Raw genomic sequence first — 26003 nt, forward strand, 5'->3', positions numbered from 1 at the left:
GCGAGAGTATCCTTAGGAGCCCTTTGCCCAGCAGCTGAGAAGCGTGGCTGAGGCGCCGAACACAAGCAGGTCTGCACAGAACATGCCTGTCCCGATGACAAATCCTGAGTTAACAGGGGACCTTCCCTTGGTGCTGGGGAGTGACGCCAATTAGGAGCTGGCACTTGGGCAAAGGAGAACTAGACCTAGGAGGAAGGATGCTCTGCTTCCAGCCTCCCACCCCAGGTTGGGCAGAGACATGCATCAGCCGTGGCTCCAGGAAGGCTCCTGTCACGTGTGTGGTGGTGCCAGGTGCTGCACCAAGCGGCACCAGCACAGGGCCAGCTCCTGCCAATGGGCGCCGTCCAGGTCGTGCCCCCGCTGACTGCCGGCTCCTCTCCTCACACCCGGCTTTCTCAGACTGCTCTTCCTGGGAACCCAAACTCTGCAGGGAGGCTGGGCTGGGTTGACTCAGCACCAAAGAACTTACTGGGGGCCAAAGGCTCAGACTTTTACCCCCTCTGACCTCTCTGGAGGGGCAAATGGAGCCCCTGGCTTGAGTCCTGCCGAGGAATGTCCTCTTCCCAGGCACCCTGTGAGACCATTCCTCCCAGCAGCAGGCCTGCGGCTCCCCTGAGCTCTGGGGCAGCCACACGCCCTCAGCCCCGTGTCCCGCTGGCAGCCGTGCCTGGTGCGCAGAGCTCCCGCCGACACAATAACCAGCTCGACAGCAATGAGCCCTGCAGGCAGGGGCCACAACTGCACTATCCTCACGCTGCCCCCCACGGGACAGAATCCGCCGGGGAGAGGGAGTGCACCCGTCATCATGTGGTGACAGCGCCGGGGAGAGGGAATCTTCGGACCCAAAAGGAGCCCATGTCCCCGGGCAGGGCCAGCACCAGGCAGTGTGTGGAGCCCTGTCGGTGACCAGCCCAGAGAGGGACCTGAGGAACCGCTGGTTCCCCCAGGATTCTGTCTGGGGGTGTGTCTCCCTTTCCCCTAGAGTGAGTCTGCCCCCCTTCCCCTCTCTCCCAGCAGGCAGGGGCAACAGACTGGGACTGCCCTGGGACAGCTCTCCAGGGCCAGGGCTGCACAGCTTACTGAAGCCCCTCGAGGCCCCCAGCCAGACACAAGCTGCTCCCACCTCAGCTCCCCCACTCCTCTCAGCAGCCAGGGAAGGGGTGGGCAGGAGGCGAGTCCCCCTTGCCATGCTGTCCCTTCCTGTAGCACATCGCAGTACATGGCTCACGGGGCCAAGCTGCAGCCTGGTGCAAACATCAGTGCAGTTCTGCCATTTACAGCAGGGCTGCCGTTGGCCCTCAGAGTGAGTCTGTGGCCTGGACCAGGCACTGCTGTGGGGAACCTCGCAGCACTGGCATCCCAGCTGCGCCCCAGTCTGGGGAGCTCCCCCTGGCAGACGTTTGCAGCAGCTGGGGCTGGGGCTGGCGTTGGCCTGCAGTGCAGGACAGGGAGGGGCCGCACAGACACTTTGCGTTTGTTTTTAAACAAGGAATTATCTGGGATTTGTTTTTCCGAGCCAGCGGGAGGCGAGCAGGGCGGGAGCCAGGGCTCTAATCCCTGTTTGAAAAGGTCAGAGCCCTGTCATTCATCCCAGCCAATAGTGCAGCCTCCACGAAGGGAAAGTGGGGCAGGGCCAGGCCAGGGGAGCGAGAGGGACAGACAGACAGACGGATGGGGAGACAGGAGAGCGAGGACTGGAATGAGTGCCTTTGGCTGGGGGAACGTGTTATCAGGCTCCGAATTCCACGCAAAGTGAGATCAGCTGGTCTGGAATCTGGAACCAATTCCAAAGCCTGCGGAGGCTCAGTGTAATGTGCTCCACATTAGGCAGGCGCTGTGCTAGCTGTGCGGGCCGAGGGCTGCGGACCTGGGCATGCCAGCGCCTGGCAGCGCAGCAGAGATCCACTGGGCTTTGCCTTGTCCAGGGCCTGACACCCAAGAGTCTCAAAACATTTTGCTGTCCTGTGACCTTCCCACCCCATCAGGGGCACCTAGCGCTGCCTCACATCACAGGTGGGGCAACTTCCCCAAGACAGGAGGGGAACCCCTAGGCTGCCCAGCAATTCATTGGCACAGGTGGGGATGGCACCTATCACTCATGGATCCCAGTCTTGTACTAAGAACAGGAGTACTTGTGGCACCTTAGAGACTAACAAATTTATTAGAGCATAAGCTTTCGTGGACTACAGCCCACTTCTTCGGATGCATATAGAATGGAACATATAATGAGGAGATAGGCTGTAGTCCACGAAAGCTTATGCTCTAATAAATTTGTTAGTCTCTAAGGTGCCACAAGTACTCCTGTTCTTTTTGCGGATACAGACTAACACGGCTGCTACTCTGAAACCAGTCTTGTACTGTCATCCATCCAGTACTGCTAGTGTGAACCCTGGCACTAGTGCCCTGTCTGTGTCTGGGGCTATGAGTGTGACCCCTGACCCTAGTGCCCTGTGTGTGTCTGGAGCTGAGTGTGAACTCTGGCACTAGTGCCCTGTCTGTACCTGGGGTCTGGGAGTGTGAACCCTGGCACTAATGCCCTGTGTGTGTCTGGAGCTGAGTGTGAACCCTGGCACTAGTACCCTGTGTGTGTGTCTGGAGCTGAGTGTGAACCCTGGCACTAGTACCCTGTGTGTGTGTCTGGAGCTGAGTGTGAACCCTGACCCTAGTGCCCTGTGTGTGTCTGGAGCTGAGTGTGAACTCTGGCACTAGTGCCCTGTCTGTACCTGGGGTCTGGGAGTGTGAACCCTGGCACTAATGCCCTGTGTGTGTCTGGAGCTGAGTGTGAACCCTGGCACTAGTACCCTGTGTGTGTGTCTGGAGCTGAGTGTGAACCCTGGCACTAGTGCCCTGTCTGTACCTGGGGGCTGGGAGTGTGAACTCTGGCACTAGTGCCCTGTGTGTGTCTGGAGCTGAGTGTGAACCCTGGCATTAGTGCCCTGTCTGTACCTGGGGGCTGGGAGTGTGAACTCTGGCACTAGTGCCCTGTGTGTGTCTGGAGCTGAGTGTGAACCCTGGCACTAGTGCCCTGTCTGTACCTGGGGGCTGGGAGTGTGAACTCTGGCCCTAGTGCCCTGTGTGTGTGTCTGGAGCTGAGTGTGAACCCTGGCACTAGTGCCCTGTGTGTGTCTGGAGCTGAGTGTGAACCCTGGCACTAGTGCCCTGTGTGTGTCTGGAGCTGGGTGTGAACCCTGGCACTAGTGCCCTGTGTGTGTCTGGAGCTGAGTGTGAACTCTGGCACTAGTGCCCTGTCTGTACCTGGGGGCTGGGAGTGTGAACCCTGGCACTAGTGCCCTGTGTGTGTCTGGAGCTGAGTGTGAACCCTGGCACTAGTGCCCTGTGTGTGTCTGGAGCTGGGTGTGAACCCTGGCACTAGTGCCCTGTGTGTGTGTCTGGAGCTGAGTGTGAACCCTGGCACTAGTGCCCTGTGTGTGTCTGGAGCTGAGTGTGAACCCTGGCACTAGTGCCCTGTGTGTGTAACGCCGACAGACCACGGTCGTTGGCGGGCAGGATTGAACCTGGGGCCTCTGGAGCTTAGTGCATGAGCCTCTACTGCATGAGCTAAAAGCCATGTGGCCCTTAGCTAAGGCTGTAGAGCACATTAATTAATCTCTCTCTACGTGGTCTCAGTGCCACTAGATGGGGCAGAACACCACACCCAGGAGGTGTGTGAGTTACATGTACACTTAAGGGCTGTGTGTGTGAACCTTGGCACTAGTGCCCTGTGTGTGTCTGGGGCTGGGGGTGTGAACCCTGGCACTAGTGTCCTGTGTGTGTCTGGGGGCAGGGGCTGTGAGTGTGAACCCTGGCACTAGTGCCCTGTGTGTGCTTGGGGGCTGGGGGTGTGAACCCTGGCACTAGTGCCCTGTGTGTGTCTGGGGCTGGGGGTGTGAACCCTGGCACTAGTGCCCTGTGTGTGCTTGGGGGCTGGGGGTGTGAACCCTGGCACTAGTGCCCTGTGTGTGCTTGGGGGCTGGGGGTGTGAACCCTGGCACTAGTGCCCTGTGTGTGTCTGGGGCTGTGAGTGTGAACCCTGGCACTAGTGCCCTGTGTGTGTCTGGGGCTGGGGGTGTGAACCCTGGCACTAGTGCCCTGTGTGTGTCTGGGGCTGTGAGTGTGAACCCTGGCACTAGTGCCCTGTGTGTGCTTGGGGGCTGGGGGTGTGAACCCTGGCACTAGTGCCCTGTGTGTGTCTGGGGCTGGGGGTGTGAACCCTGGCACTAGTGCCCTCTGTGGGGGAGGGGGCTGGGGGTGTGAACCCTGGCACTAGTGCCCTCTGTGGGGGAGGGGGCTGTGAGTGTGAACCCCTGGCACTAGTGCTCTGTGCGTGCCTGGAGGCTGGGAGTCTATATCTCTGTCTTGGGGATGTCTATGGCTCAGGCAGGACGTTGTCTCCTCCCCCAGGGGCAGAAGCAGCTAGAGCCTGGAGCGCTAGGAAGGCTTGTCCCAGCTGGACACGTGTCCGTGTCCCTGGCTGGAGTGGCTGTAGGGCGCCCGGGCTGGGCGTTGGGAAGGAAATGAGAACTTCTCCAAAGCCTGATAAAACTCCCCAGCAGTGAGAGCAGCCGCACGCAGGCAGGCTCTGTCTCAGCCCCTCGATGCCATCTGCTGGGCATGTCTACTTGGACAGCCGCTAGTGACTCCCTCAGCTTCCGCGCCCAAAGGACGTAACCCCGCTGGCGGGCTGGCCCAGAAGGACCTGGCTAGGCAGAGACTGATGCAGAGCATCACTCATGGGCTGGGCGGATGTGGGAACAGGGCTGCCACTCGTCACCCCTCTCCAATGTGGGAGCAATGCCCCCTCAGACCAGCCCTTGCGGAGGGGCAGCTGTGCACTCTGGGATCAGGCCAGCTCCTGCGGGCAGTGGGAAGGACATCTGTGCCCTCCCAGACGCAGGCCGCGCCCAGGGCAGGCAAGCAAGCCTCCTGCCCCGTTTTACACAGAGGTCGCACTAGGCCACCCGGGCAGAGCTCCATGCCCAGCATGGCAGCCTCTGGCTCCCAGAAAACCCAGCCTCCGCTGGCTCCCCTGCAAGGAGTTTAGTGATCTGGGCCTGGGATACTCCCTGGAACTCCAGCTCCCCCATCCCAAACACCACGGGCCGTTTTGTACTGTCTGGGAGACCTGACTGGTGCTGCCCTGTACATAGACACAGGGTTTGCTCTAAACACAACAGCCGTCCCAGCACTGAGCCCACACAACAGAAGCGTATGGTTCTATGCAAAGGGATGGAGGTTCATGCAGCAGCGCCCCGGGGCTGTCTAATGCTAGCTAGGAGCAGGGCAATGGCAGGAAAGGTGGGCCCTGTCCCCGCTCTGCATGGGGACAGGTGTCGGTGGGATTGGGGCGATGATCCTGCCTGAGGACATCAGCTGGGGCTCTCCTAGCCTCATGGCAGATATCAGGTTCATTGTAGCTCAGCCTCCCCTCCCCAGCCTGAGAAATGATGCTGGCTTGAATCCCAGGCAGCACTGGGCTGGCACAGACACTGCTGCAGGGCTGCCTCTACTGACACAACCGTGGGCCTCCCCCTTTCCGGGGCTGTCCCAGAGCACAGCTGTGTGGGGTGTTACAGGAACAGCCGGCATCCCAGAGCCGAGCCCTTCCCCCCGCAGCATGCTCAGCTGCCCAGAGATCAGGGCCCTGGAGACAGGCCTGTTAGCCCCAGACAGGGCCTGGAGACACTGTCCCCCACCCCGAGGAGACACTCCCCGGAGTCTTACACCAGCTGGATAGGAGTTAGAGCCAGGCCAGACTCCTGCCCCAGGGAGGAGAGCCAGGTACTCCCTTGCCTCGGGGGTGTACAGCCCGCCACCAGGGCCCTCAGCGGTGTACGGCCCTCCACCAGGACCCTCAGGGGTGTACAGCCCGCCACCAGGACCCTCAGTGGTGTACGGCCCTCCACCAGGGCCCTCAGTGGTGTACAGCCCGCCACCAGGGCCCTCAGTGGTGTACGGCCCTCCACCAGGGCCCTCAGGGGTGTACAGCCCGCCACCAGGGCCCTCAGCGGTGTACGGCCCTCCACCAGGACCCTCAGGGGTGTACAGCCCGCCACCAGGGCCCTCAGGGGTGTACGGCCCTCACCAGGGCCCTCAGCGGTGTACGGCCCGCCACCAGGGCCCTCAGGGGTGTACGGCCCTCCACCAGGACCCTCAGGGGTGTACAGCCCGCCACCAGGGCCCTCAGGGGTGTACGGCCCTCCACCAGGACCCTCAGGGGTGTACAGCCCTCCACCAGGACCCTCAGGGGTGTACAGCCTGCCACCAGGACCCTCAGGGGTGTACAGCCCGCCACCAGGGCCCTCAGTGGTGTACGGCCCTCCACCAGGGCCCTCAGGGGTGTACAGCCCGCCACCAGGGCCCTCAGCGGTGTACGGCCCTCCACCAGGACCCTCAGGGGTGTACAGCCCGCCACCAGGGCCCTCAGCGGTGTACGGCCCTCCACCAGGACCCTCAGGGGTGTACAGCCCGCCACCAGGGCCCTCAGGGGTGTACGGCCCTCACCAGGGCCCTCAGCGGTGTACGGCCCGCCACCAGGGCCCTCAGGGGTGTACGGCCCTCCACCAGGACCCTCAGGGGTGTACAGCCCGCCACCAGGGCCCTCAGGGGTGTACGGCCCTCCACCAGGACCCTCAGGGGTGTACAGCCCTCCACCAGGACCCTCAGGGGTGTACAGCCTGCCACCAGGACCCTCAGGGGTGTACAGCCCGCCACCAGGGCCCTCAGTGGTGTACGGCCCTCCACCAGGGCCCTCAGGGGTGTACAGCCCGCCACCAGGGCCCTCAGCGGTGTACGGCCCTCCACCAGGACCCTCAGGGGTGTACAGCCCGCCACCAGGGCCCTCAGCGGTGTACGGCCCTCCACCAGGACCCTCAGGGGTGTACAGCCCGCCACCAGGGCCCTCAGGGGTGTACGGCCCTCCACCAGGACCCTCAGCGGTGTACGGCCCTCCACCAGGACCCTCAGGGGTGTACGGCCCTCACCAGGGCCCTCAGCGGTGTACGGCCCTCCACCAGGGCCCTCAGGGGTGTACGGCCCGCCACCAGGGCCCTCAGCGGTGTACGGCCCTCCACCAGGACCCTCAGGGGTGTACGGCCCGCCACCAGGGCCCTCAGCGGTGTACGGCCCTCCACCAGGACCCTCAGGGGTGTACGGCCCGCCACCAGGGCCCTCAGGGGTGTACGGCCCTCCACCAGGACCCTCAGCGGTGTACGGCCCTCCACCAGGACCCTCAGGGGTGTACGGCCCTCACCAGGGCCCTCAGCGGTGTACGGCCCTCCACCAGGGCCCTCAGCGGTGTACGGCCCTCCACCAGGGCCCTCAGTGGTGTACGGCCCTCCACCAGGACCCTCAGCGGTGTACGGCCCTCCACCAGGACCCTCAGCGGTGTACGGCCCTCCACCAGGGCCCTCAGCAGTGTACGTCCCTCACCAGGGCCCTCAGCAGTGTACGGCCCTCACCAGGGCCCTCAGCGGTGTACGGCCCTCCGCCAGGGCCCTCAGGGCTGTACAGCCCTCCACCTTGGGACTGAGAGGTGTCACGGCCCTCCACCTTGAGTCTCAGGGGCACATGCGGCTTTTCTGGGTCCCGTTAGCAAAATGACAGGACCTCTGAGCGCACCGACCCCATGCTGCTACCTACATCGCACTTGCCCATTGTCGATCTCAAAGCACTTCCCCAAGGCGGGTCAGTGTCATTTTCCCCACAGTAATGATGGACAAACTGTGGCACAGGGAGGTGCAGGGAATGGCTCTCTCCCACAGCAAAGCTGGTACCCGACATTGCCCCGGAACTCGTGCACTCAAGGGGCAGTCCTGCTTTCCCTGTTTTTCCTGGGAAGGTTTCTGGGCTCCCTATGAGCCAACTACTGGATGGACGGGGCCTGGCGGGTGTGTTCCCTGGCTGGCTGTGCGTGACGCTGCCTGTTCCTTTTGCAGGGGTGCCTGGTGCTGGAGGGGGAGTTCCGGCTCTAGGATATTACCCAGGTAAGAACCCCCCACCCCCCAGCGGGACACGGGAAGCAGCAGGAAATGGGCACGCTCTCCCCTGCATGGGAAGAGAAGTGAGAGCGCAGTGGGAGAGGGGTCCCCAGGCTGGTGGATGGAAATATCAGCCTGTCCCAGAAGGGGGTGCTGGCCCCAGGGGAGAGGGGTCTCCAGGGCTAGGAGCTCAGGAAATGTCTCCCTCGCCCCAACAGGAGTGTGTTTGAATGAATCTGGCCAGCAGGAGCCATGTGCAAGGGTGGGAACCCCGCAAGGGACAGTCAGGCGTGGATCCAGGCGAGCAGAGCTGTCTGTGTCCTCCCTCCGCACAGCCCCCTCCAGCAGGCTGGCCATGGTCCCTCTGGGCAGAGGCAGAGCTGCTCGGCGTGGCTGGGCCTGAGCTGAGTCAGGTAGAGCCTGGTTCCTGTCCCGGCTCTGGTCCTCACTTGCGCGTGGCCCTGCATGGGGACGGGGAGACACAGAACCCGGGGGAGCTGTCTCTGCTCAGTGAGCACAGTCGCAGCCCAGGCCCCAGCAAAGCAGCCGTGCCCTGGCCTTAGTGCGCTGGCTGCCCTGACCGGTGCCTGAGGGACAATCCAGGCAGCTGGGGTGGTGGCAGCAGGGTGACACCTGGTAACACAGCAGAAGGACGCCTATCAGCCAGGCACGCTGTAGCCCAGCCCTGTCACATGAGTCATGTTGTAGCCCGGTTCCTTTGTCTTGCCCCTGGTTTATGACAGCCAGGGGTCCCATCCAGGCCTGAGTTGCTGCATGGGCTCAGGCCCGGATCCACTGGAACACGCTGCAATCCACAAAGCCCATGTAGGTTCCCAGGCTCCCTGCACAGTGCCTGGACTGCTGGGCACAAAAGTCAGCACGTGGGGCAAGGAGCCACCTAAGCTAGCCAGTGGGCACGGCCGATGGCAGGGACGTGTCCTCAGACAGGCACCTGTCTCTGCTAGCAACCCAGGAAGGGTTCAGCAGGAAGCCCTCCACTGGAGTCTGCGGGGCGCAGGCCCCTACTGGTTTCTCGCAGGTGTGAGGTAGGTGTGTCCCTCACTCCACGCACAACAGCTGGAGGAGGAGGAGCCCGCCTTGTGACTATTACTCCAGGGGTGAGAGCACGGGGCTATTCTGCTGTGGGGCCCCCTCAGGCTGTCAGTGAACCAGGGGTCCCCCACCTCCCGGGGGGCCCAAAGCACTGGCCTATAGAGCCATTCTCTTGCTGTCCCTTTCTGCCCCAATGGTTGTGTCTCTGGGGATTAATGCTGGCCAGTCACTGGCCAGAGAGAGCGAGACTCTCTGTGGTTAGGGCACATGCTTCGGAGGTGGAAGCCCCTGGGTCCACCCCCTCCTCTAACCTCGGATTAGTTAGCCCCATAGAATAGGGTGACCAGACAGCAAGTGTAAAAAATCAGGACGGGGGTGGGGAGTAATAGGTGCCTTTATAAGAAAAAGCCCCCAAAATCGGGACATCTGGTCACCCTACCATAGAACAGCTTCAGCAGGAGAGCTGGAGGGAGCCTCCCCCCATCAGAATATCCCATGGCTCCGTCATTAGAGCACCTTGGTGAGCACTGGGAGACACCTGTTCAGATCCTGCGGGGGATGGGAACTGAACCTGGGTCACCTACATCCCAGGTGAGCACGCTAGCCCCTGGCTACGCGTTATAAGATAAGCACCAATACTCCTCCAGCTGGATTTTGAATGGGACCTGATCTGGCAGGTGGCCTCTGAGCCCGCCCCCTGGATGGGGCTTGGCACATGACTCAGGTGGAGGAATGCCTGTCTTCCCCCCTTTGCATTGGGGCTTAGGCGGGAGGCGGGGGTCAGGTGCCTAGAGAAGGCAGCAGGACATGTACCCAGATGCAGAAACTTAGGCACTGAGGGAACTTTAACCCTCAAAACTTAGGTACTGAGAGTTTAGGCACCTCCAGGCATGAGCGGGAGCTTTGTGGATTGCAGTGGGGCATAGACCTGGGACTTGGTCGCCTAAATCCTGGACTAGGCACTGCCATCCCTATGTAGATCAGGGCTCAGCCCCTGCACTGGGCCGTGACGGAATTCAGAGCCTGCATTCCCAGCACAGAGCCAGCCCCTGGAGTCCTTCTGGGAGCCAGGTAGGGTGACCAGATGCTAACTGTAAAATATCGGGACCGCCACAGGGGGGCGCCTTTTTAATTGTTACACTCACCCGTCCGGGTCTTCGGCGGCTATTCGGCGGAGGGTCCTTCAGTCGCTGATGGTCTTCAGCGGCATTTCGGCAGAAAGTAATAAGTCTTGCAGCCAAAGACAGAAGCACCCGCCGCCAAAATGCCACCGAAGACCGTCAGCGACTGAAGGACCCTCCGCCAAATTGCCGCCAAAGACCTGGACGGGTGAGTGTAACAATTAAAAAGGCGCCCACCGGTCAGGTGAGTGTAACAAATAAACAAACAAACAAACAAACAAACAAACAAACAAAATAACCCACCCGAAACAAAATTTCAGGACAAATGGTGTCCTGACCGTACTTTGGTCGAGACGCGGGACAAACTGCTCAAAATCCGGACAGTCGGGATGTCTGGTCACCTTAGAGCCAGGAACCTGGCAGATCACTGGCCTGAGAGCCCAGCTCTGGCTGGTGGGACTCTGCTCTGCAGCACCACCTACTGAGAGTGCAGCACGGGCTGTCCCTGCTGTGGAGCGCACAGGAAAGGAGCTGTCTCACCACAGCCTGCAGCCCTGACTGGGCGGGGGTGGGCCCGACAGAAGCTGTGACCTTCAGCAGGGTGCTTGCAGCAACCTTTCACTGCGCACCACCCAAAGGAAAGAGGGTCTCTCTCGGGCAGTCTGACCCCAAGCTGGTAGGGGACCAGCTGCCCACATCTTCCTGGCTCTTGTTCCTGTGGCTCTGGGCTGGAGCATGGTAGAATGGGATGGCAGCTCTCAGGGCTACTCCAAAGCCGTGATGCGGGCAGGGCTGGAGGGCAGGGTGCTGAGTATGTGCTGCTGTTTGCAGGAGCTGCTGGGGTTGGAGGCCTGGGAGCAGGAGGCCTAGGGGTTGGAGCTGGACTTGGGGGTGCAGGTGAGTACTGCCCTGAGATACACAACCCACAGTCTCCACCTACATGGCCCAAGGTAGCAGTGGCTGGCAAGCAGGCTCACTGCTGGCTGAGTCCCTGGGAGCAAGCACTTCTCCTGGGCACTGGTCAGCGGCTCCCCCAGGGAGCCCCCCCCCCACCCCGCCCCTTGTGCAGAAGCACCTGTAGTGGGTCCTTCACCTTGGTGTGGAGGCATCTGCTTCCTGAGCTACAGCGTCCCCCCATAACCAAAGAGGGTGGCCCATGCCCTCTTCTGCGGTGCTGTTGGATTCTCCAGGGGGAGGGCCCTTCGGTCTCGCAGACTAACATCTGGAAGCTTTTACTCCAGCCACCCAGGGATCAAGTCAGGGAAGTTCTCAGACCCATGCTGTCCAGGAGACCAGCCTTGTGGGGCCTTCGAACCCATGTGTCTGGCTCTCAGGTGGGGCAATGCGGGGGCGGTTCTCTGCCCAGAGGTGCATGGCCAGTGTGCCAGGTTCATCCCGCTGGTGCCAGGCCAGCCACCTGTGCGACACAACCTCCCGAGGCAAGGGGCTGGTTGGCGCCTTGCGCATCTCCCTTCAAGCACCAGGCTCACTCATCCATTGGGCTCTTGCTTTTCTCTAGGGCTCGGTGTTGGAGCAAAACCTCCCAAGCCAGGTAAGGGATGTCTCCCCATCTGCGGGTTCTTGGCTGGACAGCGCAGGGCTCCATTTGCTAGGGGCAGGGCTCAGCAGAAGCCAGGCGTGGACATGTAGGGGTTTCCCATCAGCTGCTGCCCTTGTTTCTCTTGCATGGGGCTGAGTTGGGGGTCACCACTCAGGATGCTGCATTGGCAAACACGACTCCTCTGCAGCTGCCTTTCGCCTCCCAGCCTCAGCCCTGCTCGCTGTGCCCTGATGGCACCCGTGCCAGCACATCACACTGCCCCAGCTCAGACCCCCTCCCACACTCGGTAGTTCCCTGCTTTGCCAGCTGCCCCCGCCTCCTCCCCCAGTGCCTTAGGACCACTGCTGTCCGTGCCTGGTGCCCAACGCAGGGATTCACGCCGGCGGGCACCTTGGGAGCTGAGAACTCACCAGGTTCTCGTGTGGGAAAGGAAAGGCTGGGCGGCCTTGGCCTCCTTCATACCCTGGGGCTGGCAGCCCATGACCCCTTGGAGCACTGGCACGAGGTGTGGTGCTGGAGCCCTGGTTGGCACTGTCCCTGATCCACAGGGGGCAGAGTGGCAGTCAATGCCTTGATGAGAGGAAGGCCCAGGCCAAGGCAGAGTTGCTGGCCTATGGTCATCTGCACCATCCTGGTTCAGGGCCTGGCAGCCCCTGGGCACTGGTTCCAGGCAGCCTCTTCTGCTGCCAGCGAGGCCTGGTGAAGGCATGTCAGGCCTCAGCTAGCCTGACGTTCAATGCCAACTCCAGGAGATGAGCCAGAGCCCAGCCCTCCCGAGTGCCCAGAACGGCTGGGGGAACTGCAGCATGCAGAGCCCTAGGGCAGGGAGAGGATCCTGGCTCCCCCAGCTGATCCGTCCCTGTCTGTCTGTAAGTCAGCCATCCTGGCGCTAGGGACAGAGCTCAGGAGCTCCAAGTCAGTTGTGTCCCTCTCAGGGCAGACGTAAAGCTGCAGTAATGTCAGCCCCATGCCAAACCCAGCGGCTGCCAGGAGGTTGTGCCCTGGAAAGCTGGCAGAGCCTCTCTCCGCCTTGCAGGATTCAGTGCCAGGCCAAACAACCAGCCAGGTGCCTTTGCTCAGGCAAACCCCACACTGGAGCAGGAGGCGTCTGTGGGGCAGAGGGTCCCATTTACAATGAGACATGCAGCCTGCAGGAGGCTCCGCATAGGGCCACCAGGAGCCTGCTCAGGTCCCTGAGATGGCAGTGCCCAGCCCAGCCTTTCCCCTGCAATGCCTGCAGTGGGCTCAGCTGGGCAGGGTGCTTCCCAGAAACCTCTCTGGCATAGCTAGACATGGCTTCAGCCCTGTGGGGTGAGAGGCTGCCCCAAGGCTGCGATGGTGCCTGGAGACACCCTCTAGCTGTGGATGGAGTTGCTGAGGAATCGTCTGGTTGTTGTAGGATGGATCCACACTTACTTCAAGAGGCATGACGCTGGCAGTGCACGTGTCATCACTGGGCCTGTGCACGTCTCATCATGGGGCCCTCTGCTATGCCAGGCTGGGCCAGCGCATGTGTCATCACCATGTTGTCCAGTGGGATGGCTGGACCAGTGTGTGTGTCATCATCAGATCAGGGGCATGCAGCTGGGTCCTAGCTCATCTGGTTGCTAGGGAGGGGGCAGGAAGGAAGGGGGCTGGGTCCCTGGCACGTTGGGAGGCAGGTGAGAGATGCTGCGTCAGGCCCGGGGACTGGGGCTGGAGATCACCCGTTCTGCCTGGTGCCTGTCTGAGTGGGGCCAGGAGGCTCCAACCCCTTTGGGGTACTCCCAGGTCAGACTGCCCACCCAACCTTGGCCCTGCCCAGAGCCTAGGTGAGCAGCAATGCGATTGGCCCCTGGGCCTGTCCGTCTGCATCTCCGCGGGTGTCCCTGGCAAGGCAGGTCTCCAATTTCAGTGTGTGGAAAGAAAAACAAGGGCTGTGTTTGTGGGTAATGAAACCCAAACGGTCCGGAGCTGTGCAGGCCCAGCCTGACTGCTGGCAGCCGCCCTCAGCCAAGGGCAGTGGAATTTGTGTCTGGAGGAGCGAGCGGATGATTAGGCACAGATGTTGGAAGGCATCAAAGTCCTGAGCCAGAGCGACTTGCTCCACACTCGTAAACATTTCAGATCCAGTCCCATCGCTGCCTCCTGCGGCATGGGGGGACAGAGCCCAGAGGGTGGCAGGGATGGGACACAGAGTGATGGGGAAGAGACAGATGGGCACAGTAGGGCGGGGCAGGGAGCCACTCGACCTGCCCCAGCGTGCAGCTGTTCTCGTTATCCCTGCCCTGCTCCTAGGGCGCTTCCCATCTCATTGCACCAGCTCCTCACCCCAGGGCACATGTGCGGAGGGAAGTGACTCTCCAAAGCTCCTCCCACACCGCAAGCCCCACCCAATTGAGGAGCCAAAAGCAAGGATCCAGCCCCTCTCCATTCCTGTGTGCTGCGGTCAGCCAGGAGATCGTTACCAATGCTGTTCCTCCTTAGGCCCTGAGCTCAGCGGCGGCTGGAAAGGAAGCGAGGCAGGTGGCCCACACAGTGCTCTTGCTCAGGCTCTCTGCAGACTCACGCAGTGTCTGAGCACAGAGACGGGTCAGCGGTGACGAGATCACAGTCAAATGTCTCCACGGGGAAAACATACTTAGCAATGGGCTTTTCAGTATAGCAGAGAAAGGGCCAACATCCTCCCGGGGCTGGAAATTGGAGCTAGACACATTCAGGATGGAAATCAGGCGTAAATGTTTAACAGTGAGAATAACTAGCCACTGGAACATGGGGTAGGGTGACCATACATCCCGTTTTGGCCGGGACAGTCCCTTTTTTAAGCCCTGTCCCAGCCATCCTGACTTGTTTTGTGGAAGTGGGCATTTGTCCCGCTCGCTCTTGCCGACTTGCTCAGGGGTGCAGTGCAAAAGAACACGTGGGGGGCGAGTGGAGATGCCAGCCCCTCGCAGAGGGAGGGAGGGCTTGGTGGGGGAGGCAGCATTCCAGCATGCAGGGGGGTGGGGCAGCAGGGTTTCAGCGACCAGCAACAGCCTTGCAGGGGAAAGGGTGGGGCTCGGACGAGCAGCTGGGGGTGTCCTGTTTTCCCTTTGGGAAATATGGTCACCCTAGCATGGGGGATTCTCCAGCACTGGGGATGTGTAGCTCAGGAGTGGGTGTTTTTTCCAAAAGCTCTGCCCTAGGAATGATTTAGGGACAGGTCTCCGGCCTGCGTTATGCAGGAAGTCAGACTAGTTGGTCCCTTGTGGCCTGCGGATCCATGAGCCTGTGAGTGCCTGCACTGGGTACGCTCGAGGTGCACGGTTCTAGTTACCCGGGCAGCCATGCGGGAGAGAGACTCCCTGGTTATCTAAATGAAAGCTGGAATTCTGGGAGCCAGGGGGGCTGGCCCCAGTCACTCCCTCTCCCCAGCCTAGGAGGCAGAGAAATCCCGGGGCACAAGGGAGCCTCTAGGCTCCAGCAGTCACCATGGCTCTCGTTCCAAGGGCCAGTGTTCGAGCTGCCTCTCCGAGAGGCAGAACAGGCTGCTGCCACTGGGCCCTCCCGACTGGCTCCAGCTGAGCGTGGCTGAATGGGCTAGAACCGTTCACACCCACACAGACGACACCGTCTGGGACTTGTGTTAGTGGAGGGTTTCTCTGGCCTTCCCCTGGCATGGTGCTGGGTGAGATTGTAGTGCTTCTCACCAATCTTCTCTTTCCAGGCCTCGGGGGACTCGGCACACTTGGCCTGCAGCCAGGTGAGTGTGTTGACTCTTAGGGGCTCTCTGGGGAGGCTGAGCCCTGCCCCGGAGGGGCTGGCATGGGACCCCTCACCCAGGGCACTCCCTTGCATACAGCGCACACTGCAGATCCTTGTGCGCCTCTCCTGATCCCCGTTTGCCCAAGCCACAGAGACAGGTGCTGAGATGTGCAAGGCTGCCAAGGAGGTTGGACAACCTTGCAGTGCATGGGGGTTGGGGAGCCAGGCTTCTTCGCAGCTGTGGGGCCCAGGGAGCTGGGGCTGTTCCCAGCCTTGAGCAATGGGGATTCAGCCTCAGCCCCCCCATCAGGGTCAGAGCCCCATTGTGCCAGGCACTCCAGGCCTGGCTCCCACTCCACAGGCACAAGCACATGGGGCAGGGATGGAGCCCCCCTTTCGGGGAGCCACAGGACAGCTGGATGCCCCACAGCATCTTGGGATCTTTTAACTGGGCGTGAATCCCCCCAGCCCATGGAGCTGGAGTCTCCCGGGTCACAGCTAACTCTCCTTCTCTCTGGCAGGTGGCGTAGTCCAGCCAGGTTTCTACCCAGGAGGCGTCTACCCAGGTGGCATCTACCCAGGGGCTGGGCTGGGAGCCTATAAAGCTGCTGCCAAAGCTGGTGAGTGCACATGACTTTCTACTGCAGGGGCTGATCCAGGGTGCCTGCATGCCCCTGCCCCTCCCTGGTGCCCGCTGCCACTGCCACGCACCAGTTGCACTCATCTGCAAGCCGGCTTAGGACAGGCACTGGGATAGGCATCGCCAGACACCCTGGAACCTGGCACCGCAGCCAGACCAGGAGCTCAGGCCTCCCCTGGTCTGGCAAAGCTGGCATGCCCTGGGCTTGAAGAGGTATCCCCTGCTGCCCTTACCTTGCTGTCTTGCCTGGCTCTCTTGCCATGAGCCCTGGGGTTCCTGCCTTCTCTGGGGTAGGTCCTGGTCTCCAGCCAGGTGTGAAGCGGCAAACAAGAGGCACTGGTCTCTTGGGCTAGAGCTGGCCCAGGGGGTGGGGTAGAGAGCTGGGGGCGAAGGGGCAGGGCTGGGCCCTGTGGAGACTGTGCCCGTGGGTCACGTGCTGAGCCGAGTGCACTGGCTGGAGTTAGGAGTCGGTGCATAGGAAGCACAGAGCTGGGTGTGCAGTGCTGGCACCAGACAGGCTGGGATCCTGCTGTCCAGGCTCAGGGAGGCCTCTCCCTATCTGATGCAACAGAGGCTGTCACTCCTGCGGCCTGTGGGACAGTGTGGGGAAGCCCACATTGGATGGCACCCATTGGCAGGAGGGCAGCATGGGGAAGCCCGCAGCAAAGTGCCCACTGAGACTGAACTTCGCTCGCACCCCTGGAGCATATGGTCCATCGAAGCTGGGCACCGGGCCCAGGGCTGAGCCTGAAATACCCGGGGATCCAGTCTCCTGCTGGGATCCCACTGTGCACTATGGCTCAGCACTTCCTTTTCGTAACCAGGTGCTGGTGTGGGCGGAGTGGGCGGAGTCGGCGGTGTGGGTGGACCCGGCGGTGTTGGGGTCTCCACAGGTAAGATTTGTTGCAGTCCAGGGCTTGCCCACCCCTGGGCACAACTCTGACTGCCCCGTGCCGTGCCCTGAGAGGAGCAGGGGCCTGCCATGCTGTCTGCTGGTCCAGTGCTCATGGCCTCTGGCTCTCCTGCAGGTGCTGGAGTGCCCCAGACTGGGGTGCAGCCAGGAGTAGGCGCTGGAGGGAAACCTGCCAAGGTACCAGGTAGGTGACGGAGAAAGCGTTAGTGCGGGGCTGGGAAGGGTGAGACCAATCAGCTGGACAGACAGTCACTGTTCTTCCTTTCTTGGCTGGCAGGTATTGGCATTCCAGGGGTGTACCCGGGTGGCGTGCTCCCAGGAACAGGTGAGCGGTAGCCGGGCCCTGGTACTGGGCTCCGCTGATGAAGTCTGTGGCCAAGGGACCCACCAGTAGCAGTGTCCCCAGTCTGTCAGGACACTGCCCAGCCAGCCTGACTGCCACCAGCTCGCTCTGGGAAGGACGTTGGGGGTGTGGGGTGGAGAGGGGCCGTTTGGGTTTCGGGCGTGGGGTGGAGAGGGGCCATTTGGGTTGGGGGCGTGGGGTGGAGAGGGGCTGTTTGGGTTTCAGGCGTGGGGTGGAGAGGGGCCGTTTGGAACTGGGGCGTGAGGTGGAGAGGGGCCATTTGGGTTTCGGGTGTGGGGTGGAGAGGGGCCATTTGGGTTTGGGTGTGGGGTGGAGAGGGGCTGTTTGGGTTGGGGGCGTGGGGTGGAGAGGGGCCGCTTGGGTTTGGGGCGTGGGGTGGAGAGGGGCTGTTTGGGTTTGGGGCGTGGGGTGGAGAGGGGCCGTTTGGGTTTCAGGTGTGGGGTGGAGAGGGGCTGTTTAAGTTGCGGGTGTGGGGTGGAGAGGGGCTGTTTGGTTTTCGGGTGTGGGGTGGAGAGGGGCCATTTGGGTTTGGGGCGTGGGGTGGAGAGGGGCTGTTTGGGTTTGGGGTGTGGGGTGGAGAGGGGCCTTTTTGGTTTGGGGCGTGGGGTGAAGAGGGGCGTTTGGGTTTGGGGCATGGGGTGGAGAGGAGCGTTTGGGTTTGGGGTGTGGGGTGGAGAGGGGCCGTTTTGGTTTGGGGCGTGGGGTGGAGAGGGGCATTTGGGTTTGGGGTGTGGGGTGGAGAGGGGCCGTTTTGGTTTGGGGCGTGGGGTGGAGAGGGGCATTTGGGTTTGGGGTGTGGGGTGGAGAGGGGCTGTTTGGGTTTGGGGTGTGGGGTGGAGAGGGGTATTTGGGTTTGGGGTGTGGGGTGGAGAGGGGCCGTTTGGGTTTGGGGCGTGGGGTGGAGAGCGGCATTTGGGTTTGGGGCGTGGGGTGGAGAGGGGCCGTTTGGGTTTGGGGCGTGGGGTGGAGAGGGGCCGTTTGGGTTTGGGGCGTGGGGTGGAGAGGGGCCGTTTGGGTTTGGCGCGTGGGGTGGAGAGGAGCTATTTGAATTGGTGCCGCTGTTCTGTGCGGAGACGGCGCAGGCTCCTGTAGGCGGCTGCTATGGAAACCAAGCAGTGGTGGGGGTAAAGGCAAATCACTGGTGCAGGGCTGCCCGGGGGAGGCAAGTGGGGCAATTTGCCCCCAGGGCCCCCACGAGAATATAGTATTCTATAGTATTGCAACTTTTTTTTATGGAAGAGGCCCCCAAAATTGCTTTGCCCCAGGCCCCCTGAATCCTCTGGGCAGCCCTGCACTGGTGTGGGGCTACCGCTGGCAGCAAAGCCCAAACATGTCAGGGTGGGGGGTAGTATGGAAAACACGGCAATGCCCTTGTCTAGTTCATATCCCCAGGGATACCCGGTGCAGTTCCCCCCGTCCCCGAGCTGGGGGCTTGGGGGTGAGGTGGGAATGATCAGGGCCCTGGAAACCTCCACCTTTGCCTGGGGCTGTGAACCCCAGAGCTCTCAGTGGGCGCTGTGAAGGGGGTGCAGGAGAGACTCGGGGTGAGAGACGGCAGCTGCCATTGCCACAGACCTGGCAAAGAGGGGTGTGGAATTCCTGGGGACAGGGGATCACAGTAACCACAGAGCCCCAGCTCTAATGGGGAGGGCGTGTGCATGAGAAAATGCAGCACCCCCATGCCCTGCACAAGCCTGCAGGTGTGGGAGCAGGGGCCTGCTGGGCCATTTCCACTGTGGGGTGTGCTCTGGGCTCCTCTTCCACATTCACAGGACAGGAGCCCCTGGGCCTGCCCACCTGCCGGGAGACCCGTGTGCCAATGCTGCCCATGAGAGAGACATCGGCTGCAGAGCTGGCCCCCACCAGCCCTCAGAAGGCTGCAAGCTGCCCCCACAACCACTGAGCCACCTCAGGGCATGGCTGCTTGGGCTGTACAGTGCCTAGCACCAGGAGCCCGACTCCCTCCCCTCCCCAGGGCCATGGGAGACCCTGAACAGTCTTTGGTTACTGCCATCGGGGGTTAGATTCGCACCCTAGAGGAGAAAAGCCCCACCTCTCATCTCCAATTCCCTGGTGCCAGCCAGTCCCCCGCCCCGCAGGGGCCAGATGGGAGCTGGTGCCCCCTAAAAGGCCCAGAGTCCCATTCCCCACCCCCTAAGCCAGCCAGTCCCCCTCCCCTGGACTGGATCAGAACAAGAGCCTTTGAAGCCAGGCCCCATCTCCCAAGCTCCTCCCTGTCCACTGGTTGTAGATGTGGCCCCAGGCACCTAGATACCCTCTCTGCTTTAGAATGGCCCAGATTGGTGTGGCTTGTAAGAAGGCAAGTCCCAGTGGATAGGGGCATATCGTGCATCCCAGACACTGAGCGCAGCCCTGGCGTGCAGAGGGGACACATCTCTCTCCCTGCCCCAGTGCTCGTGGGATGGCAGGAATTGGTCCATCCATCCCAGGAGCACTGGGGCAGGGAGAGAGATGAAGAAATGAGAGGGTGGGGGAGGGGAAGGATGGATGGGTGTGACGCTTTCCTCAGGGTGTCTAGAACCACAAGCCTCTGTGTTACCCCTCTGCCTTAGCGAAGGAGACTGTGTGTCAGCTCCCTGCCACGCCAGTCCGCCCGCCCGCCTCCCCAGCAAACTCCTCCAGACTGCCAGCCTGAAACGAGCCTTCCAGGTGACCCAAGATCCCCCGAGACATCCAGCCCCTAGCACTGGCCACGCACAGAAATGACCAAGGCAGCTGCCTCCACCTCCCTTCGGCCCACAGCACTGAGATGGGTTAAATCAGGCTACTAATAGGACCAGAGATTGAAGTGATAATGAGCAGAGGAAAGGGGCAGGTCTGGTTACTAACAGAACAACAATCACTTTGAGCAAAACTTCACTCCGGCAAGCTCCAATCTTTGCCTGAGCTGCTTTCCCACCTACTTCCAGCTGCCGGCAGCTCCGGCCCCTCAGGCAGGAGAACCCACCATGCACCGAACTTTGTCCCCTAAGTGATGGATAACCAAGTCCCCTTTCTTCCCTTTTATAATCCAGCAAACCCCAGCAATGTGTTCTTGGGAAGTGTCTCCCCAGATCAGGGGTGGGCAAACTTTTTGGGCTGAGGGCCACATCTGGGTGGGGAAATTGCATGCAGGGTCGGGGCAGGAGGTTGGGGTGTGGGAGGGAGTGCGGAGTGAGGGAGGGGGTGCGGTGTGCAGGAAGGGGCTCAGGGCAAGGGATTGGGGCAGAGGAGGGGTGCGGGAAGTATGAGGGGACTTAGGGAAGGGGGTTGGGGTGCAGGAGGGGTGCGGGGTGCAGCAGGGGGCTCAGGGCAGGGGGTTGAGGTGCACAGGGGAGCAGGGTGCAGCAGGGGGCTCAGGGCAGGGAGTTGGGCTGCAGAAGGGGTGCAAGGTGCAGGCAGGGGGCTTAGGGCAGGGAGGTGGGGGGCGGGGTGCAGAAGGGGTTTGGGCTCCAGGGTGCCAGTGGCATGCATTGGGGCCAGGGCAGGCTCCTTGCCTGCCTGCCCTGTCCCGGCCCCACACCCATCCCGGAAGCACTGCGGCCCCTGGGGAGGGGGGGCGGAGGGCTCCCTGTGCTCTTCACTTGCTGCGCCTCCAGATACCTTCCCCAAAGCTCCCATTGGCCGCGGTTCCCCGTTCCCAGCCAATGGGAGCTGTGGGGGACGGTGCCTGGAGGCAAGGGCCCAGAGGCCGCAGGGATGTTGGGCCGGCCGCTGCTGAAAGCAGCACGGGGCCCACAGCGCCACAGGGCAATCCCACAGGCCGGATCCGGCCCACGGGCCGTAGTTTGCTCACCCCTGCCCCAGATGAAGCTTCCTTCCCTGGTGCTTGGGTTCCAGGAAGCTGGTGCCCTGCTGTCCTCTCATCCCTCTCATTAACGATCTGGAGGATGGCGTGATTGCACCCTCAGCAAGTTTGCAGATGTCACTAAACTGGGCGGAGTGGTAGATATGCTGGAGGGCAAGGATAGCATACAGAGGGACCTAGACAAATTAGAGGACTGGGCCAATAGAAACCTGATGAGATTCAACAAGGACAAGTGCAGAGTCCTGCACTTAGGACGGAAGAATCCCATGTACCGCTTCAGATTAGGGACCGAATGGCTAGGTAGCAGTTCTGTGGAAAAGGACCTAGGGGTTACAGTGGATGAGAAGCTGGATATGAGTCGACAGTGTGCCCTTGTTCCCAAGAAGGCTAACGGCATTTTGGGATGTATAAGTAGGGGCATTGCCAGCCGATCGAGGGACATGATCATTCCCCTCTATTCGACATTGGGGAGGCCTCATCTGGAGTACTGTGTCCAGTTTTGGGGCCCACACTACAAGAAAGATGTGGAAAAATTGGAAAGAGTCCAGCGGAGGGCAATAAAAATGATTAGGGGGCTGGAGCACGTGACTTATGAGGAGAGGCTGAGGGAACTGGGATTATTTAGTCTGCAGAAGAGGAGAATGAGGAGGGATTTGAAGCTGCTTTCAACTACCTGAAAGGGGGTTCCAAAGAGGATGGATCTAGACTGTTCTCAGTGGTACCAGATGACAGAACAAGGTGTAATGGTCTCAAGTTGCAGTGGGGGAGGTTTAGGTTGGATATTAGGAAAAACTTTTTCGGAGGGTGGTGAAACACTGGAATGGGTTACCTAGAGAGGTGGTAGACTCTCCTTCCTTAGAGGTTTTTAAGGTCAGGCTTGACAAAGCCCTGGCTGGATGATTTAGTTGGGGATTGGTCCTGCATTGAGCAGGGGGTTGGACTAGATGACCTCCTGAGGTCCCTTCCAACCCTGATATTCTATGATTCTCTCTCGATGGGCTTGTCCTGTTGCTCAGATGCAAGTGTATCTCCATTGTCTCTGGCATGGCCTTGCTCAGTGACACTGGAGACACAAGCAGAGAGGCAAACCAGCATTTCTTTGGCTAGGACAGACAATACCCACTCTGCTTGGATTGCTTGGTCTAAACAGAGTATAGTACCGTATTTCCAGCACAGCTCCATAACCTTACACACTAAACATACGGGCATCATGCAACATCAATGACCAGTGTCACCGGTCCATATGATACCTTGCAAGATACTTTTTGGATAAATATTATGACAACAGTGTGTTCTGTGTAGTAAGTTTGCCTGCCCCGGTAACAACTGTAGCTACAGACAGTGACCCCTTTGGACACTGAGGGTCATGTGGCTCAGGAGGAGACAGAAGGATGGGAATGGGGAGGGGGAGCAAGACTGCAGGAGAGAGGAAGTGACAGGATCTGAGCCAGGGAACAGAACAGCCCAACAGCAGCCGCTTAGTGGGAGTTGGGATAGAGCTGGGATCGGGACACAGACAGGTGCCTGGCTCTCAGTCCCAAAGTCTGCGTTGGGACAGGGGTGGGTGCATCCTGGGGTCGGCCCCACAATACGATGCAGGGGGGCTGGTGGTGCTGTCATTGGGGGTGTCCCTGCCCTGCATTCAGTTAGCTCCCTCTGCACTGTGTTGTAGGGGTCCGTTACCCTGGCATAGGCGTCCTGCCTGGTGTGCCCACTGGGACTGGAGTCAAGGCAAAAGCCCCAGGTATGTTGTCCTTCCCCAGGGAGTTTCAGGTACCAGTGGGGTGGGGGCTGCCATGGCTCCTGTGTGGGCTGGGGTGGGCGGCCAGGGCTGGGCAGAGATTATAGGCGGCTGCATCCTTCATCATGCCAAGAGTGCACGGGGTAGGAGAGGGCACATTTTCCTGGGGTTGTCACAGGGTGTAGGGGGGGACTTGGGTGAGGTGGAGGCCTACATTGATTGTCTCAGGCCCATATAGACCTGCTCAGGCCTGTATGGACCCGTATGGACCCATATGGACCAGCTCAGGCCTGTATGGACTAGCTCAGTCCCATATTGGCTGGCTGTGAGGCTCATGTACCGGTTTCTCTCTTTAACAGGAGGAGTAGGAGCCCTTGCAGGAATTCCCGGTGAGTTGCCTGGTTTCCCAGCCTGCTGCATGCTTTCATTTGCATGATCCATATACCCAAGTGATGTCTGTACAGCCTCAGGGCCTGCCCATGCTGCAGTCAGGGTCTCAGAGCCCCCAGCTCTGCCCACATGTTGCTTCCTGCTCTGCTCTGTTCTTGCTCTGGGATTCTGGACAGCCCACAGACACTCCCCTGGTCCCCTTCGGCTGGTGGCGGGCTCATGGAGCAGGTGCTGGCAGGAGCACTGCGCATTCGCCTGAGAATTTCTGCTGTTGTCTTTCAGGATTCGGAGGCTTCGGGGGCCAGCAGCCCGGCGTCCCTCTGGGATATCCCATCAAAGCCCCCAAGCTCCCGGGTAAGTAGCCGGGCTGGGCAGGAGGGGGCAAACCTTCCCTAGCTTTGCCTTTGGGGAGAGCTGGAGTTACTGCTGCTCTGCTGGGGGATTTCCCCTAGCTGAGCCCTGCCTTTCCCACTGCACTTAGACCTGACTCTGAGCCCCAGCCCTTCCTGCCATCCCCAGGACAGCCACCTGGCCCTGACCCTGAGCGCTGGCATGTGGGAGCAGGAAAGACCTGTGCCCAGGGCAAGCCCAGGAAGCACTGGACTCTCTACCAGAGCAGGGAGGGGGCAGGGGAAGGGGGAGGCACAGAGAGGCTGGCAAGCAATACATGTTAACAGCTCTTCCTTTCCTTTGGATCCTATAGGCTTCTTCTTTATTATTTGTATTACTGCAGCGCTTAGCCCAGGACCACACTGCGCTCGGTGCTGTACAAACATGTTCATATTTGGTGCAACTCTTACTCCAGGGCTGCTGCTAGCTGATCCGCGGGTGACAATTCCAACATGAGGCCCTGAATCCATAGTAGCACCTAGAAAATGGCCTGCCTGGAAGTCCGTGAGAGCTGCTGTGCTCAGGCATCACCTGGCCAGGGACCTAGCTTTAGCCTCCCATGTGTGAGGACACCAGTCCGTGCCCCGCTCTGTCTCCCTGTGGGGAGCAGGGCTGGCTCCTTGCGTCTGCCGGGGTGGAGGGGAACAGTAGGGTAGGCGAGGGTAATATGAAGGCGAGACCCGTCTTGTTTTACCCCTACTCCACAGGAGATGAGCAGGAGAATGCGAGCGCAGGGCTGGGGACACGTCAGATGTGTGCCTTGGCTGGGCTGTCCAGAGACACGCAGGCGAGGGCTGGGAGCTGCTGCAGGTAGGGTGGGTCCCAGCGCCAGCAGCCTGAACCCATAGGCCCTGGGAGCGCTGCAGTGTCTCTACTGGCAGGCTGGGGAAACTTGCCGTTGCCAAGGTTTATTGTGCAACATGCTGATCCAGGACTCTGCAGCAGACGCCGCCGGGACGGGAGGAAGGGGGTCAAAGCCAGGCCAGGGAAGCTGCTCCCACAGGGCTGTTAGCAAGGGGTAGTTTTTAAGCCCTATCTCTGAGGATAACTGGTTTCCATGGTTACAAACTGCTTCTTTGGTAGCAGCCTCCCTGGAGAGAGGTGACCCTGGCCTCGAGAGCCCCTGGTGCTGGGCAGGGTCCCAGACAGACAGGGCAGTGCAATATAAAACTCCTCGCCAGACCAGCCAGATTCCCCCACTGGGGCCCATCGCAGTGAGAGGCAGAAATACTTGAACCAGGCCGACTTCCTCCCGCAGAGGCAGAGTTACACTCATTAGGGCCCTTCTCTTCCTGAGCAGTATTCCTGGGAAGCCAAAGAGCCACTCAGTGAGATCTCTCCCAGAGCTGTCTGGCATCTCCCCCACAGCACGGCTCCGCCGCCTAGCCGCTGCCCCAGACTGTCTTTGATGGGGTGCCTGGTGCTAACGAGCAAGCCATCAATGTACGGCTGAGGCAGCACCTGGCTTCTTCTGCAGCACAGCCCCACCAGTGGCCCAGAGCCCAGACGCCGCCCCGCCGCCAGCTGACCCACTTACTGGGGAGCCGCCATTAATAAATCGCAGGAGATAGCCCCACCGGGGAGCCATGCTCTCAGCATCTCCCTGCTCCAGGCAGCACTCCCCCACCCCTCCCCTCATGCTGCAGGGCTCTCCACCAAGCGCTGTCAGTGCTAACGATCTGGGTCCCTCTGCTTCTCTGCTCAGCCCTCCACAGAAATACCCTCCCGGAGCCCCAGGCCCTTTAAATTGCTACCAGACCCCCACTGCTGGAGCCCTGGGGTAGGGCTGCGGGGCTCTGGGGGCTATTTAAAAAGTCCGGGGCTCCCACTGCCTCTACCGCCCCGGCCCTTTAAATAGCCACTGGAGCCCCGCCACTTCCGCAGGGCTCCCGCGGCTATTTAAAGGGCCGGGGCAGTAGAAGCAGGGGAGCCCCGGGCCCTTTAAATAGCCCCCCAGAGCCCTGGGATAGCGGGGGACTCGGGGGCTATTTAAAGGGCCGGGGCTCCAGCTGCCTCTGCTGCACCCCGTCCCCGCACCAGCCCCGCACCCCCTGCCCTGCCCACAGCCAGCCCCGTCTCCAGCCAGCCCTTCACCCCCTGTCCGCAGCCAGCCCCTGCTGCACCCCTGCCCTACCTCCAGCCCTGCCCCCCCGTTCTGCCCGCACCAGCCCCGCCCCCCTGCCCTGCCTGCAGCCAGCCCTGCACCCCCTGCCCACAGCCAGCCTCTGCCGCACCCCCTGCCCTGTCTCCAGGCAACCCCTGCCGCACCCCCCTGCGGCCCTGCCCAAAGCCAGCCAGCCCCACACACCCCTGTCTCCAGCCA

At 61.1% G+C, this 26003-nt stretch overlaps 1 protein-coding gene across 5 annotated transcripts in view; it reads left to right on the top strand.

The window, feature by feature from the left end:
* ELN (elastin) overlaps positions 1 to 26003 on the top strand; it is a 103017-nt gene that overhangs the window by 9126 nt on the left and 67888 nt on the right. For 2 of the 5 annotated variants that reach the window (XM_054008267.1, XM_054008266.1), the window contains exons 2-12: positions 7935 to 7982; positions 10982 to 11047; positions 11670 to 11702; positions 15397 to 15432; positions 15956 to 16054; positions 16899 to 16967; positions 17103 to 17171; positions 17265 to 17312; positions 22832 to 22903; positions 23260 to 23289; positions 23573 to 23644. In XM_054008267.1, the coding sequence (XP_053864242.1) occupies positions 7935 to 7982; positions 10982 to 11047; positions 11670 to 11702; positions 15397 to 15432; positions 15956 to 16054; positions 16899 to 16967; positions 17103 to 17171; positions 17265 to 17312; positions 22832 to 22903; positions 23260 to 23289; positions 23573 to 23644 (642 nt within the window). The remainder of the gene's footprint in view (positions 1 to 7934; positions 7983 to 10981; positions 11048 to 11669; positions 11703 to 15396; positions 15433 to 15955; positions 16055 to 16898; positions 16968 to 17102; positions 17172 to 17264; positions 17313 to 22831; positions 22904 to 23259; positions 23290 to 23572; positions 23645 to 26003) is intronic. The other 3 variants (XM_054008264.1, XM_054008263.1, XM_054008265.1) reach the window with 3 other exon arrangements.

Source organism: Malaclemys terrapin, chromosome 18 (genome assembly GCF_027887155.1).
Source record: "Malaclemys terrapin pileata isolate rMalTer1 chromosome 18, rMalTer1.hap1, whole genome shotgun sequence".
Lineage (NCBI taxonomy): Eukaryota > Metazoa > Chordata > Testudines > Emydidae > Malaclemys > Malaclemys terrapin.